Here is a 22,100-nt window from a genome sequence, read left to right as displayed (position 1 = left end):
TCAATCCAAAAATGTTCTCATCCCAAACCCTGTCTCATTGGAGGAAACAACTCTAGTTCCTCATGTAGGAGAGTAGAGGCCCATGTTTAATTTCTTCCAACATATGAAAGTGTGGGAAAGGGACGCCTGGGTGGCTCAGTTGGTTGAGCATCTGACTTTGGCTCAGGTCATGAGTTCAAGCCCCACATTGGGCTCTGTGCTGACAGCATGGAGCCTGGAACCTATTTCGAGTTCTGTGTCTCCCTCTCTCTCTCTCTGCCCCTACCCTGCTCTCTCTCTCTCTCTCTCTCTCTCTCTCTCTCTCTCTCACACACACACACACACACACACACACACACACACACACACACACATAAACATTAAAAAAAAAGTGTGGGGAAGAGATCTTTGAGCCAAGAAATATGTTCTGGCCCCAAACACTAGAGAGATGATCAATCTCCATGAATTTTGTAAATGGTTAATATTACTCTTCTGGGTATAAGAAAAATGAGGACAAAAAGGAGAAAATAAGATCCTTAGTGTGTCCTCAGTTTCCAGGTTTAAAAGATCTCTGTTTCCTGTCTGGGTAAAATGCCTCTAAAGAGAAAGAATGTTTTAGCTGCAAGTAGACTTTTCTAAATAGCTCTAGGGGAGCGAAAACAATTGTTAAAGTAGTTTCTTTCTTTCTTTTTAAAGAGATTTTATTTTTAAGTAATCTCTACACCCAACATGGGGCTTAAACTCAGAATGCCAGGATCCAGAGTCACATGCTCCACCAACTGAGCCAGCCAGGCACCTCCCAGGTAGTTTTTAGTGCAAACCTTCTGATGTAAAAGAGTCATAGAAATCTGAGATATGACCTATTGCATATCTCCTTAGAAAAGAAATTATAGATCTCAGAAAAGGGGTATTTTAAAAACTCATACATCCTCATACTTAGGGTCAATTGATTTTTGTCAAGGGTTCCAAGATAATCCAATGGGGAAAGAACAGTCTTTTCAACAAATGGTTTGGGATAACTGAATATTATATGCAAAAAAGAAAGTTGGACCTTTACCTCCTCTCAAATATGAAAATTAACACAAAATGGAGCAAAGATCAAAATGTAAGATCTAAAACTCTAAAACTTTAGCAGAAAGCATAGGTATAAATCTTTGCGACTTTAGATTAGTCAATAGTTGGTTAGATATGACACCAAAAGCACAAGCAACAAAAGAAAGCATAGATAAATTTGACTTTATCAAAATTAAAAAACTGTGTTTCAAGGGACACCAACAAGAAATTTACAGAATGGGAGAAAATATTTGTAAATCATGTATCTGACATGAGGTTTGTATCTAGAATACATTAAGAATTTTTACAATTCAATAATAAGAAGACAAACCAATTTAAAAATGGGCAAAACATGGGGCACCTGGGTGGCTCAGTATGTTAAGCATCTGACTCTTGATTTCAGCTCAGGTCATGATCTCATGGTTTGTGAGTTTGAGCCCCGCGTTGGGCTCTATGCTGACAGTGCAGAACCTGCTTAGGATTCTATCTCTCCCTCTCTCTTTGCTCCTCCCCTGCTCTCTCCCTCTCAAAATAAGTAAATAAATAAACATTTAAAAAATGGGCAAAAGATCTGAATAGAAATTTGTCCAAAGAAGATATATAAATGGTCAATAAGCATATGAAAAGATGCACAATATCATTAACCTTCAGGAAAATGGCAGTAAAAATCACAATGAGATACCACTTCATACCCACTAAAATGGCTAGAATAAAAAAGACAGCTAATAACAAGTGTTGATGAGGAAGTACAGAATTTGGAACCCTCATACATTGCTAGAGGGAATGTAAAATGATGCAGCCACTTAGGAAAACAATCTGGCAGTTTCTCAAAAGGCTAAAACACTGAGTTGCCATATGATCCAGCAATTCCCTTTTTAGGTATAAAACCCAACATAAATGAGAACATATGTCCGTATGAAACTGGCCTACAAATGTTCACAGTAGCATTATTCATAACATCTAAAAAGTGGAAACGGCCCAAATTCCATCAGCTGATAAATGGAAAAATTAAATGTGTTATATCCATACAATGGAATATTATTTGGCAATAAAAAGGAAGTGCCGATACATGCTGAAGCACGGGTGCACCTTGAAAACATTATGCTAAGTGAAAGAAGCTAGTCATAAAGAACCACATATTATATAATTCCACTTATATGTAATGTCCAGAACTTGCAACTCTAAAGAGACAGGAAATAGATTAGTGGTTGCCTAAGGCTGGGGCAGAGGGTCTTAAACTAGGAGTTACTCCTAATGGGTACTTGTTTTCTTTTGGGTGTCAAGAGAATGTCCTAAAGTTGACTGTGGTGATGACTGCACATACCTGTAAATATACTAAAAACATTCACTGATTCTTTTTACAAAATTTACCCTAAATATGGACATTAGTAAATCAGGGAAAGATACTCTATCAAATGACTTCACTTGATATCAAACATTGGGAAAAGTGCTTAGGGTACCAAAACTTTTTAGAAATACAGACAGGATTTTTAATGGATTTCTATTTTTTACTATCTGGGATACATTTTGGACCTATCATGTCAAATAAACCTAGAATAATAATTTTGAAGAGCTATACTTCACAACAGGTACGTAATATATTGCAGGAGCCAGGACCGCCCCTAAAATTTGTGGGACCAAGGGCAAGAGTACAAATGGAGGTCCATATTCCATATGTCTAACTACATAAAAGTTATAAATAATTTATGTCCTGTTTTCCTAACTTGATAACTTTGTCTCCCTAATGACCTAAAGGCCAAGTGTGAATATATAATTCTTGGACACCTTGGAATTCTGCACCAGGACATGAGGGCATGGGAAGAGCTGAAGCTGCTCCCCTTTTCTTCCCATCCCCAGCTCTGACTGAGAAAGGCCTGCCAGGCATGTGTGCGTGTCCCGGCCCACATATCCATACTCTGTGCATATCCCTGAGGCTTTGCTTGGCCGCCTTCAGGCTGGGGAGTGCATACACTAGTGGTATCCCTGGGGAGGATAAGACTGGAGAAGAGTAGGCAGGCCTTGCAAGTGGACTTGGGGCATTGAGGAATTCTAAGGTGGTCCAAGTTATCCAGACTGCGGTCTAGTAGTGATCAACATGAGTTCTGAGTGGGTACGTCCCCTTGGTCCTAGCCTCCTTGCTCTGTGGTGGGGAGCTCAGCCAGGAAGGGTCAGAGCAGGGCCCTCTAGAAGCTGAAAGGCAGTATCAGCAGGAGCTCCACATTGTGGAATGTGATAATTAGTCTAAGACACGGAATCCTGGCGCATACCTCAGGCCTGCTTCAGCAGGAGGAAGGGGGCCAGATCAAGCTTGTCCAGACAGGGAAGATGGATCATGCCTCACTCACCCTGGAGGGTTCACAGAAGCTTATCAATTCTTGGCAAAACAGAACAACCCAACCTGGGAGAGTCTGCCCAGATTTGAATGCCAGTTTAGTTAATGATTCAAAGAGGCACTCACTTTTCATTTTATGGAGAAAATGTCTGGAAGATTCTGATGTTATTTTTGTAAGGGCCACTGAACTCTCTGTTTGTCCTTCTCCACGTTGTGACTTTTGCTCTCTCACCCACCACTGTTCTCATAGTGCCAAGAACCCATCAGCCCTTGTCTTCCTCTCAGCCCGATATTAGCTTTGATGATTTCTGCAGTGACCCTCATCCCTTTGGCCCTTCATTCATTCCTGTCTTCCTAATCCCTACCCTGGATGAAATCCACCATGTATTTTCTGTATTTGCTCCCAAGCAGAAGATATTACTGGAGAAAATTTAGAAATTTGATCCAAGCTATGTCAGGTGACTGCTCCCAGCTCAGCCCTTATAACTAACAGCGATTCTTTGAATTTTTAATCAAGGTGTGTGCCTTTCTACCACATTCTCCATTGCTCCTTTTCTAAATCTTTCCTACTTCCCTCAAGTGCCAATCCTCCCTCTTGCATATCACTCTCCCATCTTGCTTAATGGAAGAAATTAAGATTCTACAACATAAGCCTCCTCTTTCTGTTTCTCTTCCCCTCCCTACTCCCTTCCTCTCTTTCTGCCTTCCTCCTTTCCTCCCTTCCTCCCTCCCTTTTTTTCTCCTTCCTTCTTCCCTTCCTTCCTTTCTTCCTTCCCTTCTTTTGCATTCACCAAAATCTGGAATGCACTCTATATTCCTCTCTTTATTTTCTACCCCAATCAAATTAGTAACCACATCCTATTGAGCTTCCCTCCTAAACATTTCCTAAACCCATAATCCCCTCCTCATTTTGTCATTTTCTTAATTCAGGCCTTCATCAATTCTTCCTGGCCTCACTCAATTGTCTCCTAAATGGTATACTGATACTAACCTCATCTCTCTCCAATTCATCCTGTAAAATCTCCCCAGAGGGATATTTCCTTAGAGAAGGAAGTAGAGGCTGAGTTGGGGGTGATGGAGCAGGGAGGAAGGGAGAGTCAAAAGGGAGGAAGACCCAACATGTGGAAATCAAAGAGAGACATTGAGCGGACACTAGAAATGCCTGCCATTTAAACCCACTCTGTCTCTTTATAAAATCTTCAGTCAAATCTACATAAATCTACATCGCTCACCTCTGCTTTGTGGGGTTGGCTTATGTTTAGAGAAATACAATGAAGTACCGAGTCCTGAAGCCAGCTGTTATCTGGGTTGCAAGTTCAATTTATTCTTCATTCATTCATTCATTCATTCATTTGTTATTTAACAAATATTTAATGAGCACCTACCATGTATCAGACACATGTTAGGGGTTGGAGTGTATACAGTGATCAAGATAGAAACAATATTTCCTTGAAAGCATTTATAGTCTAGTCAGAGAGCAGAAAAATTTAAAAAAAATTAAAATATGATAAGCGCTATGACCTGACAAAGTTATGGGAGTACACAGAAGTGACACATCAAAGTCAGGGGTGGGAGGAAGGTCAAGGAGGACTTCTGAGGAGCTGGCATTTAAGCAGAGGAATGCGTAGGAATTAACCAGGCATGGAGAAAAGTTGGAGAAAAACTTATAGAAATGTGAGAAAGTCCAGAGGCAAAAGAGAGCATGGTGAGCCCAGGGAACTGAAAGAAGAGGGAAAATTGTGGGAAATGAACTGGGAGAGGTAAGCTGGGAACGGATCTTAGCTTATAAGTCAAGTTTAAAAGTTGAGATTTTATCCTTAAGGCAATGGGAAGGTACAGACAGGCTTTTAGCAAGTGAATGACCTGATCAGATTTATGATTTTGAAAGAACACGTGATAGGATGATATGTGAAGTATTAATGGAATGTGCTCTCTCTGCTCATCTTCTTGGGTGCTGGGCTGCCAACCTGTACCCTGACACAAAACCAACACTCACACAAACACACACACCACCACCACCACTACCACCCACCAGACTCATATGAGTAAATTAATTCTTCTGGAGATAATCTGATGCTGAGAGAGACCCAGACTCTACATAATAAAAATGAAATAACAAAGGACTCTCCTCTTAAACTCCGAGATTAAACTGAACTTGAGAGAGCTTTAAATAATCTTCTATTATTTGAGATTATCGCAATTCACACATGTGAGTTAGTGAGTTAGGAACACTTTATACAAATAGATAGTTATAAATCGATTTTTCTTATCTGTGCTATGAGTGGAGAAGAAGTAACCTGATATGAAAGGGGATATGCTGGGCAAAAGGAAGAGATGTTTCTGGATTGCTTGCCGGGGTTGTGGGGAATGTGGCTGCCCCTCTGCCACATGTAGATGTGGCTACATCATGTAGATGAAGCTACATGGGGCCTGTATGTACACCCCACCAGCCCATCACCATCCACCAGAGCCAACAGGGTCAAAAACCTAGAGGGAAGGCCACCTGGGTGGCTTAGTCGGTTAAGGGTCCAACTCTTGATCTCAGCTCAGGTCTTGATCTCACAGACATGAGTGCAAGCCCTGCAATGGGCACTGGATGTGAAGCCTACTTAAAAAAAACCCACTTGTATATATGTATATATAAAACAAACAAAACAATCCCCCCCCCCCAAAAAAAACCCTAGAGGGCACACTGGGCCCTTCTGGTGCTCACAGAGTAGGCAACAGTGGCATTAACAACTCATGCCAGTATTCGGACCACCCAGATGAGACTAGATGAAGAGCTTAGACTTCATGACAATATGCAGCCAATCATACATGGACGTCCATCCTCTCTCCACCAGTCAGGGATGATACACAAGTTTCTGGCTGCATCAGCGAGTCTGTGCTCAGCACTCATAGGGGAAATTCAGGAAGAGGTACATGTTTGAAGAGAAAATGAATTCACTTTAAGATGCCAGTAGAACCTACAGGGTGAGCTGACTAAAAGGTAGCTCTTTGGGTTTGAAGCTCAAGGGAAAGGTCTGGGTTAAAAAGATATCCAGGAGCATGTAGGTGGTGTCACAGATGCCCAGGAAAGAGAAAGCACCAAGAACAAGAACATGTCAAATGCTGCATAGGGTCAAATAAAGAGAACTGACAAGTGTCCCTTGAGTTTAGCTACAGGGAGATCACTGGTTATCTTAGAGAAAGCAAATTGGGAGAGTGAATGGAAAGTGAGGAAGTTGAAACAGTGAGTGGAGATAACTTTTCCAAGAAGTTTAGCTGGCAAGGAGAGAGCAGGCTATATAGATGGAGGAGAATGTGGCTTTTCTTTTTTAACCTGAGGAGGAAGGAACCAGTAGAGAGGAAGTTGAATATATAGAAAAGAGTGAGAAGGAATAACTGAGAAATCAGAAGGAGATGGGACCCAGAGCATGGGCCAAGAGATGGGCCCTAAAGGGGGGAGGGCACATCTTTCATAAAGAGGCAAGGTTGAGGAAAGAGGTGAAGTGGGCAAAGATGCAAGTTGATAGGCTGTCATGGTACACTGAGGCTGCTCCCATCTCATAACTTCTACTTCACCCCCTTGGTAAGTGGAAAACAAAATCACCTGCAGAGAATAGTAAAGAAGGCAACATGGGGGTTTGGAAAGAGAGAGGAATTCTCAAAATAGCTGCTCTGGTGACTCAGAAAGAACGAGCAAGCAGGCCAGGGGAATGTGGTAGGATTGCAGGCAGTAGTACTGAAGTCCCACTTAAGGTTGCTGAACATGAATTTAGGGCAGCCCGATCTGCGTGACCATGTGGTTTTCTCCAGCAGTGTCCAGCAGCCCAGGCAAAAGAATGGCCAAGGCAAACAACTAGATTCAAGTTTTGTCAGGAATATGAAACAAAACAATAATGGAGTAATGGACTGAGGCCATAGGGCTAAGATTAGAAAGCATGGAATATTTTCTGGATAGAGAAGGAAAAGGAGACAGCAAATGGATGACAGATAAAGAGAAAACAGAGTTCTTAGTAAGTTTCAAAAATCAATAGAGTAAAAATAACCAAAGGAGAAGAACTAGAGGAATAGAAAGTCATGGGTTCAGAAGTGCTATGGTTTCTTTTTTTTTTTTTTTATTTTTTTTTATTTTTTTATTTTTTAATATATGAAATTTACTGTCAAATTGGTTTCCATACAACACCCAGTGCTCATCCCAAAAGGTGCCCTCCTCAATACCCATCACCCACCCTGCCCTCCCTCCCACCCTGCCCTCCCTCCCACCCCCCATCAACCCTCAGTTTGTTCTCAGTTTTTAACAGTCTCTTATGCTTTGGCTCTCTCCCACTCTAACCTCTTTTTTTTTTTTTTTTTCCTTCCCCTCCCCCATGGGTTTCTGTTATGTTTCTCAGGATCCACATAAGAGTGAAACCATATGGTATCTGTCTTTCTCTGTATGGCTTATTTCACTTAGCATCACACTCTCCAGTTCCATCCATGTTGCTACAAAAGGCCATATTTCATTTTTTCTCATTGCCACGTAGTATTCCATTGTGTATATAAACCACAATTTCTTTATCCATTCATCAGTTGATGGACATTTAGGCTCTTTCCATAATTTGGCTATTGTTGAGAGTAGAGGTGCTATGGTTTCTTGATGACCAAGTCTGGAGTGGTCATGGGATTGGGTGACTGAAACAGAGTAGGGAAGGAAACCAGAGATGGAATCAAGGAATTGAAAGAGGTCAACTATGCCTCATGGACATACCAAATGTGCTAGACTGTTAGCAGAATTTGGAATGAAAAGGGATACTGGGGTTCGTTGCTAACGTCTCTAACAAACATAGGGCATGGCTAGGCAGTCAGTAGATGACAGGTGGGGTAGAGGGTGTGACCTGATAGCTATGCGGTCTGGGTCTCAGAGGGCAGAGAACTGAGACCCCTGGAAATGACAGTGTGTGACAGAAAGAACCCAACTCAGCAGCCTCCACTTGTAAGGGATGCAGGGGAAGCAGTGAGCTTGCAGAGAAAGCCAGGTTAGGGTTAGAAAGCTAAAGAATGTCCAGTGAAGAGGTTAGGAGTATCAGGGTTTTTGTTGATGATGAATGGGATTTCTGAGGTCACAGAAGAGAAGTTTAGGAGGAAAAGGAGGAGTTGGAAGCTGAATCAAGTATGAAGATGATGTTTCATAGAGGTTATAACTCCTTGAAAGGGCTTCCCTCTTGGGCACACATTAAGGATACCAAGGGTCTCAGGAATGGCGGGTTTGGCGGCTGTACAGATGCAACAGAATTAATGGGTCAGGACTCTCAGGATTCATCTTTGTGCTGGGTATGTGACACCTCCAAGAGTCCTGGGTCTCAGAAGGAGTAACCTGGGTCTTGGCTACACGGAAAGTCCCAGAGCTGAGGGCTGTTGGCCTGCAGCTCTGGATGGTGTGGGATGGTGTGGCCCTTGAGATGTATGCAGGCCAGTGACTGGGTCATACTCAATATGCCAACTTCCTTCACTCTCTCATATTCTGCATTACCTCAGTACCTCTCCATCTAGTCCTTTTAGGACTCAGTTTTGTCTCTAAACCTACAGCCCAGGGAAAAGCATTCAGTAGCCTTAGAGCACCAGGAGACTCATCATAACTGATTATAACCTGAAGAATATTAAAAGGTATTCCTTCAAGGAAAGATGTGGTGTTCAGAGTAATTTTCTGGAATGTTTGCTTTCATTAAGAAAGAAGAAAAAGAAGAAGGAGAAGGGGAAGAGGAAGGGGAAAGGGAAGGAGAAGGGGAAGGAGAAGAAGAAGGAGGAGGAGGAGGAAGAGGAGGAGGAGGAAGAAGAATTTAAAAAGGACTCTGATACACTGCAAATAGATTTTTTCTTGGATGTGAATGACAATCTACTTGGCCTCAGGTTGGTTTATTTATGTACTATAGTTATGTTCACTCTCCATGGTGAGAGTTTTTTGTTGTTGTTTGTTTAAAATTTTTTAAATGTTTATTTATTTATTTATTTATTTATTTATTTATTTTTGAGAGAGAGGGAGAGAGAGGGGGAGAGAGAGAGAGGGAGAGAGAGACAGAGTGTGAGCTGGGGAAGGGCCAAGAGAGAGGGAGACACAGAATCTGAAGCAGGCTCCAGGCTCTGAGCTGTTAGCACAGACCTCAACACGGGGTTTGAACTTGTGAACCATGAGATCATGACCTGGGCCAAAGTCAGATGCTCAACCGACTGAACCACCCAGGTGCCCCTGTTGTTGTTTGTTTAAAGGCACAGGTCACCTTTTAACTTCTATCCAGGTCATTGCACATGAACAATTTAGTGTTCTTTAGTGTACTCTTGAGCCCTTGAAATGCCATGTGTTGAAGGGGCACCTTCCCTGTGTTATGTTTTTTTGTTATCAACATCTTGCTGGTAGACCCCATTGTTAAAAAAAAGAAACAGCAGGCCCAAAATGGAGTCATTTGTGCTAAGCCTACATCACCAAACCAATACTTAATACCTAACCCAACTGCAGTTTCAGCCTCTCCCAGGAATGTAATCTTGAATCAATCAATCTGAAATTTCCTGGTTAGCAGTAGTGAGGTAATCCACCTGATAGGCCCCTCCCACCCCGCCAAAGAAAGATAAGGTAATCTGCCTTTTCCTCATCCCTGCCCCTACAAAAGCCTTCCATTTTGTATAGCTCCTCAGAGCTCCTTTCTATTTGCTTAAATGGGATGCTGCCCATTCATGAATTGTCGAATAAAGCTAACTTGATCTTTAAATTTACTCAGTTGAATGTGAATGTTGTTTTTTTAACACCATGAGGAATAATGTTTCAAAAAACCTTAGTGGGGCTTTGATGTAAAGTATAAAGGTCTGTTCCACTCCTTTTCTCTTCCATTATTAATTCAACCATAAGTTGCATGCTTTTAATGAAGTGTTACCTTCTTGCTAACTTCTTAAGCTTCAGTGCAGCATCTGGTGACATGGTGATCACTTTACAGCAGATTCAAAGCATAGGTTGACAAAAGGGTCAGTAAATAGCACTGTTTATATCTTAAATGAATCCAGTACTCACAGCAAAGCAGGTGGCTTGGAGCTTGGCTGTATCAGATGCCCAGTGTCATGACACAAATGACCATGCTTATATGACATTCTGCATGACATAGGAACACTGATGACATTATTGCTGAGATACAGAAAATACAACTATATGGGAGAGATGTTGCTAAGTGGTCAGTTCCTCATTCACTGATATCAGTTGGTCATTAATTCTTTACATCCCCATGTCACTGATTATTTAAAAAGATTAAGTGTAATCATCATACCTTAGATTTCACTTTAAAAAAAAAAAGAAGGGTGAGCTGAGGGTAGGCAGTTGATAGCTGCTTGTTGCTTTGGAAGTCAGTTGGCTCCAAGCTTTTCTGGCATTTTTTCATCTGTGCTGCCATCTAGAGAGGAGAATTAGAAATACACAAAGGTAAACTGGAAGTCCCAAGATGGAGTTGTAGGAAAATGGATTCTGTGTATTAATTTGTAGAAAACTGTAAGAAACATCAGTGACATTTGGGGGTGATAATTATATGTTTTTTTCCCTCTTTCTCTGTCCCTCCCACATACAAAACAGGACTTGGATATCTGTTGATTGGTTTTTATGACAACATTCCAGGCATTGCTGGGGAACCACTTCCTGGATTCAAAGTGACTTCTTACATAAGTAAAATTCAACTGTGTTAACTTTCTGGTACTTCCAGACTGGTGTCTTTAGTTAAAATATTCCCGAAAATGCTCACATTCTCAGTCCTGCGGGATTTAGAGATAAAATGCCAGGATTTTTGTATGTGTGTGAATCAACAAGGTAAGGAAGTCCTTTCAACACTGTGGGGCAGTTTCCTGAAGTCAGTGTGTTCCATAGAAACTACTAGTTCTGCTTATATGTGAAACGTTCGCCACATAAATTCAGGGGAATGGTAGGTAAACAATTTTAAACACTTTTCTTTATTATAGGCAGGACTTCTGGTAAGCTTTAATTTACCAATGTACACTGTGAACTTTCAAGACAGGAAAATGCTGGGCAAAATTTCCCAAAGTTATTTGACCTTGAAACCCTGGGCTTTTCCTAGAACTGGCATTGTGTGGAACAAACTTTAGGAAATATTCCAACAGAGAAAGGAAGTTGGCCTGCTGCATGCACACCATTTACAAACATACTCATTCTCTCCTGATCTGCCTTATTCCTTTTCTCTATGTCTAAATACTCTTGAGGCTTTGCTTTGGCTTGAGTAGAGATTGGGGAATTTAACTTTTTTTTTTTTTCCCTAGCAGAAATGTTATAGGAGTAGAATTTGTTTGATAATTGCTATTTCTAGGTGAAACAAAGTAAGTTTACCTAGAATTTAGGCCAGAGTTTCTCTTGCAGCTTATATATCAAATAGCACATGATAAGATATGGTCTTCTTAGCCACACTTAGCACGCTCTAAGTCTATGCAAAGTACCAGTGGGTGGAGAGAACAGGGAAAGCTGAGTTCAACGTGATTCCTGTCTTTGTCAAACCATTACACAGGTGGAGTGATAAGGTTAGATACAATTTACTAAAAGATCCCTTATAAATAATGGTTATACCAGATTTATTCATCATAACTGAAATAACAGGGCTTTGTTTCTGTGGAGCAAGGACATGTTCCCCCATAGAAGAAAAGAGCCTTAAAGAAATACTGTTATAGTAGCATCCACTGTTAGAGGATTTTGCCTTATTATTATTATTTATTATTACTTTAAGTTTATTTATTTATTTTGAGAGAGTGTGTGGGAAGGACAGAGAGAGAGGAAGAGAGAAAATCACAAGCAGGCTCTACACTGTTAGCACTGAGCCCGACGTGGGGCCTGAACTCACAGAATTGTGAGATCATGACCTGAGCCAAAACCAGGAGTTGGATGCTTAACGAACTGAGTCACCCAGGTGCCCCTTTATTATTATTATTTTTTCAGTTAAAATGTCAGTGGCCATGAGTGTATTTCTGTATTAATTCTGAAAAGTGACATTCTTGGTGAAACTAAGTGAACAATATTAATGTTTCTCTTCTGATAACTTTTCTGCACTTTGGGAAAATAAATATATAATTCATGCTTTTGACTTAAGAAGTAGTGCCTCTGTTTAGGTATTAATAAGGATAATGATAAACTGTCATCATTCACAAGGGATACTTATTATTTCATTTAATAGAAGAAACTGGGGCTCAGAAATCAGTTTGTCTAATTGCTTATAAATTGTGGGGTTGAGGTTCAATTCCAGTCCTGTTTGCCCCAAATTCTAATTGTTTATGTCCCTTATGGTGGGGCGGAGTGATTTTAGAAAACGTTTACATATCCTGATTTCCATAACCTAAAAATATGGCTTGCCAAACTTAAATGGGAAAAAGTTTTCTTGTGATTTTAAAAATTACACACATACATATGTATGACACTGTAGGCTTTATGAGAGCAGAAACCACGGAATCATATCTGTTCTCTTTGCCATACTAAACGCAGTGTTCAGTACCTGCTTGGCATATAGGTCCTCAATAAAGATTTGCTCAATGAAGTACACACAAATGATAACATTTGGGATTGGGTGGTAGACACACATGAACACCTTCAATATCCAATTGTCATTTTTTGCAAAAGAATTCACAGTGATGGGTCTGTAAAGTCTTCTCTTTTCATGCAATGATCTGAACCTGGTCAAGGGCAGTAAACACATTTGCAAATGTACTTTCCAATCAAATCTCAGTAATTGATTAATCACATTGTGAGTCAATTTGTGGATGACTGAGAACCTATCCTGGCATGGTTTACGGTCAGTCTAACAAATCCAGTCCCTGAAAATGGATAAAATTAGTGGGCTTGAAAGAAAACTAGATTTGAAGGCAAAGACTAAATATTTTTGTATTTGTATTCTTAGTGCCCTGCTACATAATAGGTGTATAGCACATGTTGAAAAAGAAGGAAGAGAGCAAGCAAGCACGTGACCGCCTTGCGGTGGGGAGGGGATAAAAGGATGTTGAAGAGAAAGAAAAATGAGAGTTAGGAATCTTGGATTTTGGCCTTGGTTTGGCCATGTAAACTTGGGCCAATCATTTCTCCTTTTTGTTTCTCAGTTTGCTTATCTGGAAGCTAGAGTGTTTACCTAAGTTGATCACTAAAGCCTCTTCAGATTGTTTCCTGGTATAAGCAAGACCATGTTTCTTTGTGTCCACTAGGGGGCACTGTAGTACTTGTGCAGTGGCCACCATCTTCCAATTTATCCAATTCTGGTAATTTTTTCTTGAATTTACTCCCCTTAGAAACATTCCTTGCCTTTAACTTTCAAACTCAAATTTATACTACAAAGTATATGACTGAATTCAGTAATAGATGCTGGATAAACCTGGGAAGGATTTAGTTCAATGGTTCGTAATTTTGGTAGGAAAATTGGAATTATGCAAGGATTTGCATCATAAAATTATGAGATGTTGAGATTTTGCTCGAGCCAAAAGAAGGGCCTCGAAACTTTTAAAGGAAAATTAAATGGAACAAAGTCTAACCACCCTAACAACAAAGACATAAACTTAAGAATTGTGCCAAATCTGAGTTAAGACATCTATATAATTATCCAGGAGTATAAAAGAAGGCTTAAGAAAATAGAGACATACCATGTTCTTGCATAAGAAGATTCAACAGTGTAAAAATTTTAAATTATTCCCCAAATGTATTCAGAAAAATAATACAATTCCAATTCAAAATCCCAATGTGATATTCTTGGAAACTTGATAAAAGAGTTCCAAAATTCATTGAGAAATATTAAAATGAGAAGAGCCAAGAAAAGTTTTCTAACCTTTTGAGTTATCTGATGTTAAAACATATTATACAATGTCTGCAATTAAAGCAGTGTCATAGTGGCAACAAAATAAACAGCTCAATAAAACAGAATAGGAAGTCCAGAAATAAACCCAAGTATGGTGGCCTGGCCGCGTGTGTGCGCGCCCGCGCGCACGCGCCGCACGCGCATGCGTGTGTCAGCTATCTACCATCCCAACACTTTTCCCAGTATGGAAACTGAAGAAGAGCAGATCTTTACTCTTCTAGACAGCAAAGGTATCAGGATGTAGCTGAGGTTTTTTGAATGGGATTCTGACACCGAATCCAAAAGGATTGATACAAAGGTTCAGGGACTAGCAAGTTATTTACAGAAATGATAGTGATCTCAATCATCCAGGAGAAGAGAGTGTCTGCCGGTGGCAGTGTCACTGAAAACATTCTGCCTAGCCTCTTCCTGTAACAACTCTTGGCCAAGCTTTGGCAGCATTCTAACCAGACTGTTCCTAGAGGTTCTTGGCTGAGTTTTCTGTTGCCAGCCTCTTTTAGCTTCTATCTGTTTTCTGAGCCTGGTTTTTAACTTTCTCATAGATTTTGTGAGCCCATGGTACTCTTCCATCACATTCCATTATGTTTCAGCTACCTAGAGTTGATTACTAATGCTTGCAAATATGAATCCTGACTTATAGAGAAACAGGTGATGGGGAGTTGGTTAAAAACAACAGACTCTTGAGGAAATGATGAGACACTAGTTATGCAGACTCATTATGTTTGAAGATAATAACCCAATTAAAATTCAGAGATGGGATGCTGGAAGTCCATGGCTTGCTATAGTGAAACAGCTAAGGAAATTAATGTCTGTTGACATTAGAACTAAGGTGGGCATTGAAGACAAGACCATGGAGGACCCAACTGTTGTTACCATAGAACAGCATGAAGAATATGAGGAATTCAAGAGCTGTGTGGTGAGGTTAGTTGTTTCCATTGAAGAGAATGACAAATGGAAACCTCAAGATGCTCATTTTTAAAACATGAACTGAGGGGCACCAAGCGTCTGACTCTTGATTTCAGCTCAGGTCATGATCTCATGGTTCATGAGTTCAAGCCCTGCATCAGGCTCTGCACTAATAGTGTGGATCCTGCTTGGAATTCTCTCTCCCTCCCTCTTTCTGCACCTCTTCTGCTTGTTCATGTGCTCTCTCTCTCTCAAAATAAAGAAATAAACATTAAAAAAAGAACATGAAATGAAACCCAAACTGTGAACTTGTTAAAGGAAATTCTTATAGCCCTAGGACTGAGATAGCTGTAAACCAATATTTGCTTTTGCTGATTGCTTACAAATCAGTTGAATTCACCTCCTTACCTGTGTTATATGAACATACGCTAAGGTGCCGATCCAGAAAGAGTTACAGCTTTAAAGTTAAAATGCTACGTAGGAGAGAATTCGGAGAACTTAGATTAACTGTCACCCCTAAACTCCACTGAGGCTCCCTTGCTGGCTGAAGCAGTTATCTCCTTTTGCTTATGAGGCTGTTTGTACTTTGTCTGATGATACTAAAGCACTCTAGCTTGAGGGAGTTACCTTTTAAGAGGAGGCCAGTTCTCTTATGTCCTACTCTTACTCTGCATATCTGCAGATCTTTAATTCGAGTTGAATTTTAGTTTAGTTTAGTTTAGTTTCAAGAGGCCAATTACAAAGTGAAATTCAGGAAGAGGTGGCTCAAGCACCAAAGGAATTGGAAAAGTTTTGCTAATTAATCTGTGGAGTGTGGATTAGAATAGATCTTAAGAATGCGGAATGAGGAAGAGGACCCAATTGTAGCATGGATGGATTTTACAAATAGGGCTCACAAAAGATTCTGGATTAACTGTTTTAGCTTCAGAAGCTGGGGGTAATTCTATTTGTTCTGCTAAAGGTTAACTGAAATCTGGATATAAGGGTGACTCACGTAAAATGAAGTTGAGATGCAAATCTCTTCGATAAAATGTAAAAGAATGAGTTTAACAATTTCAGGAGACAGGAATGATGGCATGGATTGATCATTTCTGACCCAACCACTCACCTCACCTGTGTCTTTCAAAAAGGTCTAAAGCCATTCTTCACAAAGGCCTTTAGAAACAAATCTGTAAGGGGAGGTCAGCATTGTTGAATGGGCTTTGGAAAATGTTCCCTGTAGACCAGGAATGATGGTGAAAGAGGCTAGAGCTGAATTTGGCTTACAGAGTTACATGGGATAGGAGGATCCCAGAGCGGCACGGTCAAAGTAGCAGCATTTAATATTTGCATGTGGCTAACTTGAAGGTAGTAGAGTCAGTGTGAAAATCAGAATGATGTAAGCCATAGGTGACTAGCTGGTTATGGAGTTCCTAAGACGGAAGTAGATGGGCAGCCCACTAAGGTCCTTCTGGATTTATATATCAAAGAAGCAAACAAAACCCCTCAGGTCTAGAAAAGAGAGACATTATCCAATTTCCAGACATAAATCCGTTCTCAGGCACAGTTTAAAAAAAATCTGAGTACCCTTGAAGTGCCTACTTGAATCTTCCTTCTGCCATGCAAAGGGACATGTGGCCGTTTATTATGGTAATTGTAAATGATAAGGCAGAAAAAGTTTGCTTTCATCTGATATGGGCAATAATGTATGTAGTTTTACCTTCTTGCCACAGGATTATATCACCTTTGAGGCTCTGGGCCACAATTAAACAGAAAGCTTGCTTATTTCCTCCTTACAGGACATCACACTGACTTACTATTAGATTGTTAATACTAGGCAGGCTGGGGGCAAAAGAGTAAAAGTATTATACATCTTTGAAATCTTGAAAAAACATGTAAGATCAAGAGAGTGGAAAATTTTCAAGGATCCAGTGGTATACAGAATATGTATGGTTGTGATTCTAACGTGAGAGAGAGGGGTGCCTGGGTGGCTCAGTCGGTTGAGTGTCTGACTTCAACTCAGGTCCTGATCTCACAGTTCATGGGTTCGGGTCCTGCACTGGGCTCTCTGCTGACAGCCCAGAGCCCAGAGCCTGGAGCCTGCTTGGATTCTTTGTCTCCTTCTTTCTCTGCCCTTCCTCTGCTCACGCTCTCTCTTTCACCCTCAAAAATAAAAACATTAAAAAAATAAAAATAAAATGAGGGAGAAAGCATTGTACCTGAGCCCTTGACCAATATGAAGAGGCACTATTGTGGTGGACCTCTTTGGATTTTTAGAGGCTTGCTACTGGGTCCCTGTGCAACAATTAACCTTGAGACACCAAGTGACTGCAATCTGAATTGCTCATCATGATCCAGGTGTTATCTGAGACTCCTGGCCCAAGTTGAAAACGTAAATATAGAACCAGGCCTGACTGGCCAGACTGACTCATGTCAGAATGCTGTCCCTTACATATATCACCTCATGGGAGTAGTCACAATGACCAATTAACTTAGGTGGAAAAAATTAAAACCATGGTTTACAAATGTTACTTACTGGCTTGATGTGGATTACTCTAGCATTTACAGCTCACTCAGACACCAGAAGGATAAAGGAAAAGGATAATCTTCACAATGGGCAGAACTTGAACTAATATACTTCATTGTTCAATTTGCCTGGAATCATCAGTGGCTAATGGTTTGGTCACCTGACCAGCAACTTGGGAGGAGTAAGAGTAAGACTGGTGACAAGGAAGTTTGAGAAAAAGGTATGTGAAAGGACCTTTAGGAATGGGCCAGGAGATGTGAATATATCCTATATAGTTGAAAACAGAAGTAGAGATGACTAAATTCCCTGGTTATAATATGTAACATTTTAATTAGCTTTGGAGCTTCTACTGAAGATTAATAATTGAAACAAACTTGATCCGGCAGTAGTTGACTGCGGGGGTGTGTGTGTATGTGTGTGGAAAATATCACTTATTTCCTCCTCACTCTTCTCTTATAATCCCCTAAACCAATCTAGTCCATCCTCATTTTAGAGATGAGAAAATGTCCAAAGAATTTGCTTGACCTGTCTCAGGCCATACATTAGTGGCATAGCCAAGATGAAACTCAGTCTGCCTTTTAAGTTAGTGCCTCTCCAGAACAGCATATTAATTCTGTAATTGGGAAAAGTCCCATTTAGTGGCTGCTCCATTCTTCCCCGTTACCTAATCTGTAACTCGTCATGACAGAAAAGCACCACCATTTACCATTCTTTAAAAACTGGAAAACAGAATGGCAGGGGCAGAATAAAAAAGATGAACTATTTGAATGCATATTTGTAATATGTATGTAAGCTTTTCCCCTCAGACTTGAAATGGCCTTCCAGCTATAAGTGGCAAACACTGTGAGAAGCATGTTGTAGTCCTCATGTAATTTAAAGGGAAGGCAGATTAAGTCTTTTAAAAGATGCTGTCTCCAGTTGTAACTTTTCTCTTACCTAAGATTGTACTGTCCAATATGATAGCCAGTAGCCACATGAGGCTACTGAGCACTTGAAATTTGGCTAGTGTGAACTAAGATATGCTGTAAATGTAAAACATACACCAGATTTTGAAGTATAAAAAAAAGAATGTAACACATTTCACTAGTAATTTAAAAATACTAATTGTAGGGGTGCCTAGGTGACTCAGTTGGTTAGGCATTGGACTTCGGCTCAGGTCATGATCTCACGGTCCATGAGTTTGAGCTCCATGTTGGGCTCTGTGCTGATAGCTCAGAGCCTGGAGCCTGTTTCCGATTCTGTGTCTCCCTCTCTCTCTCTCTGCCCCTCCCTGCACATGCTCTGTCTCCCTCCCTCTCTCTCTCTCTCTCTCTCTCAAAAATAAATAAAAACATTAAAAAAAATACTGATTGTATGTTCAAATGATAACATTTTGGGAAAATTGGTTAAATGAAATATATTATTAAAATTAATTTCACACATTTCTTTTTACTTTTTTCTTAATGTAACTACTAGAGAATTTAAAGTACAAACATAGCTTGCTTTAATTTCTCTTGATCAATGTTGATATAAGGAAAATAAACCAAACCGAGGGGAATTTGCCCGAAGTTCCTGGTAGTTCATTAGAGTTGTCAGAATTCTAAAGATATCAGTTTATTCCTGTGAGAAATAAGCCCACTGACCCAATCAAAGGAGAGACGTGGAGATTCAGAGCACGTGAAATGAGGCTTTAACCCACATATTTGCAAGAGTGGGTGTCATATCCGGCAATTTATCTCCTAGTGTGCAAGTCCCTCCCCTGATTCCTCATTGGCTAAGTACTGCAGAGGTTACAGCCTTACCTGGAAGTCGCCTATGCCCATGTAGGGCAAAAAGTACATTCATTGAGGTGATGCAGACTTCAGTTCTTTGGCTCATGCTCATTGGCAAGCCGGAGAAAATAAGCGCTCGAAAACAAGCCTGCGAAATGGAGAGGGGAAGAAGAACCAGGAACTGAAGTGTCTAAGGACTTGGGACTCCATTTTGGGGGGTGGTGGTTCATACATATTTCCAGGAAGTTGTAAACCTATTGTTAACTAGACAGCACTGCTTTTATTTGTATTTCTGAAAATTAATCATCTCACTTACTTCTCACAATTCCCAAGTCTATGAGCTGCTGAGATTTTACTGTTGACAAAATTGCCATTCACAAATTGGAATCCTGCACTTTTCACAAAATATTGGAATGGCAGTGAGCAAGTCGGGGCAGTGTCTAATTCTGTTTTTAACACAGAACAGATTACATTGTTGGCATTTGATAATTTTGCTTTAGAAATCAGGTAGATAAGAGCTCCTTAGCTCTCCTGGGAAGGTATAGTGAAAATGTGCCTTCTGGTTAATTGCTTTGAACATAGAAATATTTACACTGAAAATCTGAGCCTCATATCAGTTTATTATATTCTTTCCAATTTTATTTCACTATAAAATTTTAATTTGTCTGCCTGTAACCATGAATGCAGAGTAGACAATTTATGGGATTCTTTATGATGTGTGATATACAAATTTTAGGTTGGCTATAATTATTCTTTTAGTTATATTCACTAAATAAAACCAATAAATAAATAGAATATACTATCTTAGATATATTACATATAAAATATATTATTCCAATACACACCAGCATGACAAGACCATGGTTAATGCCTTCCTTAACAGAGACCAAATAGGAATCCTAAATTTCCAGAATTTAATGACTTTCTTGGCCTCCTACCTTGTGGAGGGATTCCAATAAAGTACAAACAACCTGCCAAGATATAATCATACTATGATTGTCTTTGAAACGAGAGAGATTGTGAGTGTTACATAGGGACAGAGCAACCACATCTTCTAAAATGGACCATAAAGGTCAGTGGTGATGTTCTGTTAGATTAGTGTCTTCTCAAATCTGTTCCTCTGCCTTCTCCTGGGTTGATGGTATCTCCATTTACTCACAGTCCTTCTATACTTCCTCACTTTCATTCCCTGTGTCCAACTGGTCCTTCAGTAGTGCCATGTCTACTCCTGAAATTTCTCTTGAATTCTTCCCTTTTTCAACCAGGTGAGTCCCTTATCAACTTGGCCTCAGATATCTGGAATACCCTTTAAGTGATTAGGTTTCCAGAATAAGGACCTAGGAAACTACTTTCCCATTTTAAATGAAGTTGCACACTGCCACCAGGATACCCCAAAGATCCAAATGCATCACTTCCCTGCTTGAAAACCTTCCAATTAGACTTCTAGTACTTACAAGTTGAAGTCCAAACTTCTTAGCATGGCATTTAAGGCCCTACATGTTCTAATTTCAGTCTCCTTTTCCAGACTTATGTGTCCTGCCTTTCTACCACATCCCAGACTAAGAAAACCTAAGTTTAAAAAAAATCACATAATCAAAAATCCATTAACATTCTGAATTTTTTAAATTGATGATAGTGGGGAACTGAGAGGATTTATATGTAGTGTAATAAAACTGACATTACTCCAATATAAATCTATTACTTACAAAAAATGTATTCTATGTATTGCCTTTTGTCAAAGAAGTGAGAGTTCTTTTGATAGCAATTGACAGAAATCTAATTTCAATTAGCCCTGGTGAAAATTAGAAATAATTGGCTTATGGATGCCAAGAAAGCATTATGAAGCTAACCTAAGAGATGGGCAGGCTGCCGCTGGCCCCAGGAACAACTGCAGGAACTCCATTGCTGTCAAAATTCCTTTTCACAGTTGGTTCGGCTCTCCTCTGTGTGTCAGCTCCATCTGCTCTCATTGCAGACAGGATTTCCCCCCAAACCAGAAAACACGGACAACAGGTCTTTGGGTCAGTATCTTTTAAAAACCATATAACTGACTCTCTTTCTTGACTCCAGCTTGAAAAATCCACAGGAAAGCTTCTGAATGTACTGGCTGAGGCCAGCTGCCTATCCCTGGACCCATCAAGTGTGCCCAGGGGAGTGGTGTCAGGTAGCAAAAAAACTTCTGCTTATAGCCATGTGATGGTAGTGGGGAAGGGGGATACCGGTTCTTAGGAAAGAACTTTTGGGGAAGGCAGCATCACTGACATCCACTATGGTAATTCTTCAGTGCTTTGAGTGGAATTAAATCAAAACAGCTGAAAATCGTAGAATTAATTACATTGAACTTCAATTATAATTACTAACCGATCTAGGCCTGTAGCTGGCTCCACCATTTGTAGGCCTGCTTGCCTACAAATCTGTGTTCCTAATTTGCTTATTCTATCTAAGATTTTCTGTTTGTTTTGTTTAGGGTATCCAATCATAATGGTTTCAAATACTGTTCATTTTATTTCCTAATAGTTACAACTTGTGTTTCTGTTTTGTTGCTTCTTTTATAGGCCAGAGCTTCCAGAATCATATAAAATAATCATTTGTATAATCACTGTAAAAATTTGTAAAATTTTCAGATATATGTATAAAAGTCTAACAGGGTAAGGAAGCAGGAAAAGGGTATCTCAATTGAGTGATGTATAGTTTCCTGTTGGAGCTAGAAGGGAACTCAGATACAAGATACCAAAGCTTAACACAAG

At 40.1% G+C, this 22,100-nt stretch overlaps 1 protein-coding gene across 2 annotated transcripts in view; it reads right to left on the bottom strand.

Moving 5' to 3' along the window:
* NFE2L2 (NFE2 like bZIP transcription factor 2) overlaps positions 1 to 22,100 on the bottom strand; it is a 149,131-nt gene that overhangs the window by 92,696 nt on the left and 34,335 nt on the right. For both annotated transcript variants that reach the window (XM_049615962.1, XM_049615963.1), the window contains one exon: positions 10,636 to 10,758. In XM_049615962.1, the coding sequence (XP_049471919.1) occupies positions 10,636 to 10,758 (123 nt within the window). The remainder of the gene's footprint in view (positions 1 to 10,635; positions 10,759 to 22,100) is intronic.

Source organism: Panthera uncia, assembly GCF_023721935.1.
Source record: "Panthera uncia isolate 11264 chromosome C1 unlocalized genomic scaffold, Puncia_PCG_1.0 HiC_scaffold_3, whole genome shotgun sequence".
Classification (NCBI taxonomy): domain Eukaryota; kingdom Metazoa; phylum Chordata; class Mammalia; order Carnivora; family Felidae; genus Panthera; species Panthera uncia.
The sequence above is the reverse complement of the archived record's forward strand: the minus strand, read 5'-3'. Positions and strand labels throughout refer to the sequence as shown.